At 40.8% G+C, this 8994-nt stretch overlaps 1 protein-coding gene across 1 annotated transcript; it reads left to right on the forward strand.

The window, feature by feature from the left end:
* The first annotated feature begins 1001 nt into the window (after positions 1–1001).
* On the forward strand, positions 1002–4638 carry LOC102383803 (interferon gamma-like). Its single transcript, XM_006026968.1, has 4 exons — positions 1002–1124; positions 2802–2870; positions 3518–3697; positions 4513–4638. Exons 1-4 carry the CDS (start codon positions 1002–1004, stop codon positions 4636–4638), a joined length of 498 nt encoding a protein of 165 aa, XP_006027030.1.
* Positions 4639–8994: the final 4356 nt, after the last annotated feature.

The following is an 8994-nucleotide window of genomic DNA, read 5'->3' on the forward strand; positions in this document are numbered from 1 at the left end:
GGGGGGGAGGGGAGGGGAGGGAGCTTATCCTGGGGGTTGCCCAGCCAGTGCTGGAGGGTGCGGCAGGTGGATTGAAGCCCCCCCTTCTCAGAGTAACCATGAGTTACAGTGGTGAGCTGCACTTCTGTTGGCACCCAGAGTTAAAAAAGACACAATTGTATTGGTATCAGAAGTCTTATGTTTGTTAGGATTATTGAGTCTAAACTGAATTTGGAGGTGAAGGATAAGAAAATAGCATGCATGGCAACATGTTTTAAAGAGAGGACTATTTCTGTTTCACAATGTGCAACGTTAAGCTATAATCTAAAACTTGTGAAGTAGTTTTGAAGAGTCCATTGTTAATCAAAATAGCCTCTTTTACAAGAAGACCACAAGCATCTTAGCTGTCAAACTGACCCCATAACCACGTTATGTGATTTCTTTACTTTTATGGTTTGCAAGATGGTTTGCAAGAATATTACAACTGAGCGCATACACTTTGTAAGACTAAGTGCCAGAATTTCCCTTCCTGCTTGTTCCCAACCACAAACACATCATTTAAACAGTATCATGCCACCTAAACTCTACCTTTAAATAAGCTGATGAAGCATGAGGGAAATTTCTGGTGCCATACTGCTGTCAAGTGAAAATGCTTTCGAGGGATCCCAGGTAGGGCTGGACATGTAACTGAGTGCTGTCTGCTTTCATACTGGAGACTGGTTACTTAAAGGAAACTTTGTAAGTGCTGCAATCCCACAAACCATACCTAATAATAAACCATTAAGTATCACCTCCTATCTAACACCATCTTGTCAGAAACTTGTGAAAAAAGATGTAATTCTTCTGATGACGCGTTAAAAATAGTCAGCAGCCAGGTATAAATACTACGAGCAAGGCAGGTGAAGTTCACTAATCTGCTTTCTTCCAAAAGAAGAGCCGACAGAAAGTTAGCTTATTGCTTTTAGGTCTCATAACATATCCAAGAATCGTTTCAACTTTTCTACTTCAGTGTCTCCAGAGAAATGAGTTCTCAAACTTACCTCTTCATCTTTCTCTCTGTTCACCTGTCTTGTCTTGGATGCTTGGACAGTACCATAATACCTTTCCAGGTACAGAGCGACATAGACAAACTGAAAATTGACTTTGTAAGTATAACTTTCTAATAATGTATTCTTCTTTCTCTTCTGCTTATGCTTTTGAATATGACTGAAAGAGCTGGGTTTATGACAAGTAATGTAATATAGTACTTTAACAACATAGAGTAAAATTAGGGTTTATTTTCCAGTTATTTAGTCTTTACATTAATTAAAGTTAAGAGGCTAGATCATTTCTTTGGCTTATACTAGTCACACAACTAAGGTCCTCTAACTGAAGAGATTAAGGTAATGCAGTATTTTGCATCTCTCTCAGCAGTTTCCTAACTTCCCATCAGCAATGAGCTCGATGGAACAATCTATAGAGAAAAAAAAATCTTACAATAGTTAAGTTATAATGTTTTGAATTATCATTAGTTTTATATTGATATTTGTCATAATTAGAGGACCTAATAGTAATTAGTGATATAAACAGGAGTAACTGAAAGCAACTGAGAGAAAGAGAGTTCCTTTGGCTTCAGCAAAGACATATGATGGTTTTTCCTCTGTTAGGTTCCTCAGAGAAGGAACTGCTAGTGCCTATTCTGGCGCAACTTTGAAATATTTCTACTTTAATCATTGTTTCATAGGCAGAGATCATGATTGTTGTGGGATCTTCAATTCTGTAATATTACCTCTTATCACAGAGACCATGTAACCAGTGTTAATTGGCTTTTATGATCACTGAAAACCCAATCAGATTATTCACTGACTTGAGCTGGGATTTCTCATAGAATAAGAGCTTTAATTCTCAGTATTTCACCTTAGAACATTTTTAGTTCACTTTCATATGCTGGAGAGATGCAGGATCCCATGAGCCTGGGGGACACTATCACTGTTTCCACCTCTGTTCCTAACTTTCTCTGTTTATGTATCTGTAGAATGGATACAACAGTTCCTGTAATACCCTCAGAAGAATGTTGTGAGGCATATGTAACATTAGCAAAGTGCTTGGAGATTAATTGCAGTAATGTTTTTTATGTAAAACTGATTGTTATCATTTGCTAGCTAGATTCTTATTACTTTAAGTGTGGCTTTGTAGAGTCACATCTTAAGAAGGAGTGGACTTTTATCCTTCCCAAGGAACATAAAATTCAAGTTTGTTTCAAGTGCTTAGTGCCTCTCAAAATTGGTAGTAGTGCCTGGTTTAGCCAGGTACTTGGAATGTATGTGTAAGTCTATACATTATCCCACTTCTTTTATAGTAATAATGTTATTGAACATACAAGACACACAAGGGACTATTTACTCTGCATTGCATGAATTGTATTCTAACAGACTGGATAAAATATTTATATTTCTATAAAATCTAGAACAATGTTTTAAAGCTCTGTATGTTATTATGATTGAGATACAGTAGACCTGGAACAACTGGTTATGTAAACTTACATCTTCTAAACCCCTCTCTAGTGCAAAATACCTTTGGGTGCCTGTACAGTAAGCCTGGAACAACTGGTTTTGTAAACCGTGGTAAAATAGGCTAAAAATTTTTATGGTACAAGTAACAGATTAGCCAGTGGGACTTAACACTTTTTTGAATGTTATGTTACAGACTTGCTCAAAGATTTAAAAAAATCCCACCTGAAAATCCTTAATGCATGTGTTACATTGCCTGTGCCTGCTCTTTTCAGTGGCAAGTGCTGTTCACTTTTCATTTGATCTTATGCACCTTTTTATTCTCTGTTGCAGAATTCAAGCAATTCAGATGTAGCTGATGGTGGACCCATTTTTACAGAAAAGTTGAAAAGCTGGACAGAAGTAAGTTTATATTCTTAGGATTACATCTGGTGCAATGGTGCAGCTACTTTGCATTGCTCTAGTGATACAATGCAGCTCCCAACACGAAGTAACTAGCCACAAGAAAAATCACCCCTCTATAAATGATTCAGTAGCTTAGAACTGACACACTGATTCATCCACTGTTCTGTCAACCTTTCTGTCAGTGCAGAGGGCATGGCTATACCAGTGTAATGGCCAGCTGATACAATTTATAGCAGCTCTCAGGATACTTTTGCTTACATCATGAGCTCAGCTCAAGGCACAGCCAACTCGGAACGAAAGCTGAATCCATCCTGTTTATTACCCTGTGTTGGGTTGCACTGAGTGCTCTTTGACATAAGAACATAAACACAGCCATATTAAATTAAACCAATGGTACATCTAGTCCACTGACATGCCTCTAAACAATGAGAAGGGTTTGTAGTTTCCTGGTGGGCCTAATCCCATCATGCCTACATAACAAACAGATCTTTCTCCAAGAGCAGTGCTAGTGGATGCTTTAGAAGGAGAGCATACGAATACCTGGAGTGATCTGTCTCCCAAAGCTAGTGGCTTGCATTTTGGTTTTCAGCAGTTCTCTTTTGATGGAAGTTCATGAACCCATTTCCTTTTTCTTTTCCTAACAGGTAAATGAAAGAAGAATCTTATTTAGCCACATTATTTCCTTGTATCTGAAAATGTTTGAGAACATCGACACGAGTAAAGCCCATGTCAGAAATGTACACGAGTATCTGCTTGCCAAGAAAAGCAATCTTGCTAATGATTACAAAAAGATAAATGACATAATGGAGTTGGCAAAACTTCCGGTAAGCATAGGACTTTTTCTCCCATTAACTCCACCCCTTTTCTTCATGAAGGGCAAAATGTTTCACTAGAAGGCGCTCTCCCTTTGGCATTCATTCCCTTTTCTTATGCAACAAAAACACCACAGATTTACTCGAAGCCTACCGGCTAAGGTTCTTGCTTGAGTGGGATGACAGAGGGAAAGGTCAATTAATTATATGCTTTAATTACATTTTTGTGTTTGTGTTTTTAAAATATTTAAGGATGTGCTCATAAAATAGCCCAACTGATCCATTTTAACAATCTAAAAATTAATTAATGAAAATAAAAAGCCATTCAGATTAGTAGTTTTAACCTTAGTTCAGGCTATTTGTCAGTTATTTGTGTCTTCCACTGGGTTGTGGAAATTGTAGGTAGTTTATGGTCAAATCTCAGGAAGGCTTAAGAAACAACCTCTGAAATGACACCACAGATGTACTGTTAAGAGCAGATGAACTCAATTATCATCAGTTGCATCAGGCTATTCTCTTTCAGTATTGTATAACTGAGAAATTATCACAAACATATCATACGTTACACAGCAGCTCTATTGCACAGAATACCGTTGATTTGTAGCATGTCATAAAATAACTTGGAACCTGAGAAACAAAATTCATGGAAAGATTGCTTCTCTTTATGGGAAGAGAGTGACAGAATAGCAGACTATTTCTTTTCTTCATAAAGTTTTACTTTGCTTTACAATGGAATAACCTTAGAACACCATAGACCATGGAGCCTGAAAATTAGTTTACAGTATTGTTTTTCCTGACCTGTTTTTGTTTTTTTTTAATTGAAACAGATGAGTGATTTGAAAATCCAGCGCAAGGCTATTAATGAACTTTCCCCCCTCTTACAAAAACTGGACTCCCCAACTGCTCGTTCAGAAAGAAGAAGGAGGCAAAATTCAAGGGGATGTAAATGTTAATGACTAAGTTTTGTCTATTATTATTGTTATTATTTAGATGTTATATAAATCTATTTATTAATATTTAACTATTGCTATCAACCATTATTTATAATGAAATCCAAGAAACACCGACATATTTATGATTTTTACTACTATATAAGAAATGATTGGGTGCTATACACTTGCTCTGCATGATCTAATTAGAGATTAGATTAATCAAGTCTGTTGTGCGTTTGAATTAGAATGCTCTAGCATTGCTGCAGCATCACATCTATAAGCCCCTGTGGGTTTAAAAATGGCCGCTGGGGTGCTTTAACTAAGGCTCATTGAATAAGCTTTAGTTATAGCATCCTGTGGCCATTTGTAAACATGAGGGGGGATTAATACATGTGATGCTGCAACATTTTAATGAGAGAAGCTCTCCAGGAACTGCTCTAATTAAATTGCCCTCTGTCCACTCCCAAGCACATGTATGGGCACCCAATATTAGGTATTAGATTTATGATTATCTTTTGTAAGTTTATTCACTGGATAATACAGAGCTATGCAATATTTACCTGATATTCCCTGTGAACTGCATGTAAACATACTCTGTGGGCCACTACTTTCTAAATAGCTGCTCGGTGCTATTTTGGCAGCTATATTTAAGATTTTGGCTAATCATGTATTTATTTGGTATAGACAAAGGAGCCCAATTCAAAAAAGCACTTCTGTTCAAGAATGCACTTTGTAATCTGCTTAGTTTTAACTACATACTAAAGCCAATGTGGTTTATGAACATGCTTAGTGTTAAGCATGTAGTGAACTGCTTTTCTGAACTGGGGCCTTGAGGACTGACTAGTGCTATTTATTATATTTGGTAGTCATTAAGGATAAGGCTACTTCACAGCTACCCCTGGAGACAACTCTGTCTCAGTGGTATAGCAGTATGTTATCTCAGGTGAATATGCAAAACATTGCACTGATATATTATTTAAGACTCTGATGGAAGTTGAAAATCGTTATTTTGTTAACTTGTTAATTTAAGAACAGATACAATTGAATAAAACATATTTTTACATTTATTCATTGTGTGCAGTACATCTTTGTAAAAGTACCATTTCTAGAGTTACTCCATTGTACTGATACCAGGGATGGTTATATTTTATTTCACTAAGTGTGTTAGAGACTTGGTACAAATACTGATAACGTTTTTGAAGGAGTAACATCAATAAAAGCTTTGGGTCTGATTTTTTTCAGAGTACCCAAAGCTGCTGTTTAGAGGGGGGTAGACAAACATCCTTCTGTTTTGCAGAAATGTTGATAGTTTGAAATGTGATTTTATGTTTAAAAGAATGGAACACAGACCTAGAGCAGTTGGGCTGGCGGTCTCTCCCGGAGCCTTTGATCCTGCAAGCCTTGAGAACTGAGGCCTCTGAGGAGCCAGAAGGCTGGGACCTTATTGACAGAGAACTCAGAGCTCCCAGACTCTCAGTTTTCTAATTTCCTACTACACCGATTGCTCAGCAACTGGGAATACAATGTGCTGGACATGTCTGAGAGAACCCCGCCTGAGTTTAACTACGACTGTACTGAAACAGAACTGGAAGGTAGGCCTATTGAAAGCCTCTGAGTAAAGGAGAGAGCAGCAGGGGGGATGTCATGGTAAGTGCCAGCTACTGGCCAGCAATGCAGGAGGAAGATTGGATGAGGCCTTCTTTAAACGAACAACAGAAGCTTCCAAATTGCAGAACCTGGTTCTCATGGGGGACTTTAATTACCATGACATTTGTAGGGAGGGAAATGCTGCAGTGCACAGACAGTCCAGCAAATTCTTGGGAGTGTATTGGGCAGGGCTGGATTAATGCATAGGCAAACTAGGCACATGCCTAGGGCTCCGAATTGCATGGGTTGGGGATGGTCCTTCCCTCTGTGGTGGCGGCACAAATTGCCCCGTCCACCTCCTTTCCCTTCCCCTCTCTCCCCTCCCCTCCACCAGCCTCGCCACCACAGCTGTGGGTGGCAGTGCCAGGGTGGGTAGGGTGGTCTCAACTGGCCCAGGGCCCACGAGTTTGTTTGCCTAGGGCCCACTAAAGGGTCAATCCAGTCCTGGTGTTGGGGATAACATTTTGGTACAGAGATGGAGAAACCAACTGGAGGAGAAGTTTTTCTTGACTTGCTGCTCACAAACAGGGAGAGCTTTGTTGAGAATGTGAAGCTGAAGGTAACCTGGGTTGCAGTGACTATGAAATGAGAGAGTTCAAGATCCTAAGGGGAGGAAGGAAGGAGAGCAGAAGAATAAAGTCTTTGGATTTAAAAAAAACAGACTTCAACAAACTCAGGGAACTGGTAGGCAGGATCCCCTATGAGACAAGTCTAAAGGGCAAAGGAGTTCAGGAGAACTGACTGTTCTTTAAGGAGGTCATATTAAGGGTGCAGGAAGAAGCTATCCTGATATGTTGGAAGAATTGGAAGTGCAACAGGAGGCCAGCCTGGCTAGTGACAGCAATCTCTTCAATAAGCTGAAACTGAAAAAGGAATCCTATAAAAAGTAGAAACTCAGTCATATTACCAAGGGAAGCATATTACCTAGAGAAGCATATAAGGGTATTACATGAGTGTATATGGACAAAATTAAGAAGGCCAAGGCACAACTTGAGATGTGACTGGTAAAGGACATAAAAGGCAAGAAAAAGGGATTCTACAGGTATGTCAAGAGACAGAGGAAGACTAAAGAAACCGTGGGTCCCCTTATGGAATACAGAAAGCAAACTAGTTACTGATGATGCAGAGAAGGCTGAAGTATTCACAAATAGGAGCAGCTACTATGTAACCCGGTTATACCCAGGGGTGTGCCCTATTCTCAATTGGATGGGATGTGTAGGCAGGAGGGGGTGCTGTGAGAGGGATGCCAGAATTTCTATAGAGTTAGCCCAAGCACAACGTTCTTAAATATATACAATTTATTGAGTTATAATATACATAATCATAAAACTAAATATCATATACATATATTTACACAGTTAATATTAACCAATAACCAAGATCAAACCCTAAATAACACTATTTACCCATCACAATAAAACAATTTCAGTAGCATCAACACAATACAACATCACAATACAACATTTCAATTACAAAATATTAGGTGCAGACAGGAACAATCTTAATAACACCTATTACTTAATATAGTTCCTGACCCATGGCAAGAGATAATCCTCCTTCCAATGGGGTCCCTTGGGGGGTGTCCAGGAAGCACCAGGGGCCCCTCCCTTTAAGGCCTTGACTAGGTGGGGGGCTCCTCTCAGCTGCTGCACCAGTGCTGCTGGCTCCTGGATGCTGGGCCTTATGCTGCAGCACTACTATTTCCCCGTGCCCTGGCTCAGCACTGAAGGCTCTTTTAGCACAGGTTGTGCCCTTCAGGCTCCAGCCGTCTGTCTTCATGCCAGGTGGCTAGCCCAGGCAGCCTCTGCTGCTCCCTGGCTCCCAAGACTTAGGCCCATGAGCCACCCTGCGCACCATGGGACCTGGGCGCTTGCTGTGAGAGAGGGCCTGAGCTGCCTCACTGCAGCTCCAAGGCCCTTGCCCCATGCACTGTGTGAGTCGCTGGCCCTGCCGAAGTTGTGCCTTCCAAAACCTGGGCTCTGTGCACCAAACCATGCACCGTGCTGTGATGGGCCCGAGCATTCTCACACCACTCCCAGGGCCGGGTCTCCATGCACCGTCCCTGTGCGCAAGGCCTGTGCAAGTCAGCAGTGATCCAATCTGGCTTCAGATCGAGCCACTTTGGATGCCAGGGATCCGATCCAGAGGTCCGGACCGGGTCTGTGCTTCAATTCGGCCTTGGAGATCCAGCCATAGGGTATAATGGGGAATCAATGAAATATCTATAACTTTGTTGTTTTTTGTCTGATTTGGACAGAACTGGCATGGATTGTAGCCTCTGTGGGCAGCATGAAGTCTGCCAAGTCTCAAGAAGATTGGCACAGGGGCTTGGGGGAAAATGTACCCCAAATTATTGAAAGCAAAATTCATGTCATATCTGTGTGTTACACCACAGGAGGGTGAAAACTGAAGGAGTGATAGCCCCTGGTGAAGCAACAAAGCCTGCCAAGTTTCAGGAAGATCGGTGCAGGGGTTTGGGGAGAACTGTACCCCAAATTCTTGAGAGCAAAACTCATGTCACGTCTATGTGTTACAACACAGGGGGGTCAAAACTGCAGGGGTGGTACCCCTCATGAGGCCTCAAATCCTGCCAAGTTTCAAGAAGATTGGTGCAGGGGTTTGAGAGGAACTGCACCTCAAGCTGCAGACAAGCAAAACTTGTGACATGGGGTGACACACTGTGTGTTAAGGTGCAGCAGGGTGAAAACTGCAGGGATGGTAGCCCCTGCT

Source organism: Alligator sinensis, unplaced genomic scaffold (assembly GCF_000455745.1).
Source record: "Alligator sinensis unplaced genomic scaffold, ASM45574v1 scaffold506_1, whole genome shotgun sequence".
Taxonomy (NCBI): domain Eukaryota; kingdom Metazoa; phylum Chordata; order Crocodylia; family Alligatoridae; genus Alligator; species Alligator sinensis.

Excerpts from the sequence above, each read along its gene's own strand:
- LOC102383803 (XM_006026968.1), top strand. The coding sequence starts at position 1,002 with ATGAGTTCTCAAACTTACCTCTTCATCTTTCTCTCTGTTCACCTGTCT. Across the intron at positions 1,125-2,801 it reads ACAAACTGAAAATTGACTTT|AATTCAAGCAATTCAGATGT; the intron begins GTAAGTATAACT and ends TCTCTGTTGCAG. Across the intron at positions 3,698-4,512 it reads TGGAGTTGGCAAAACTTCCG|ATGAGTGATTTGAAAATCCA; the intron begins GTAAGCATAGGA and ends TAATTGAAACAG.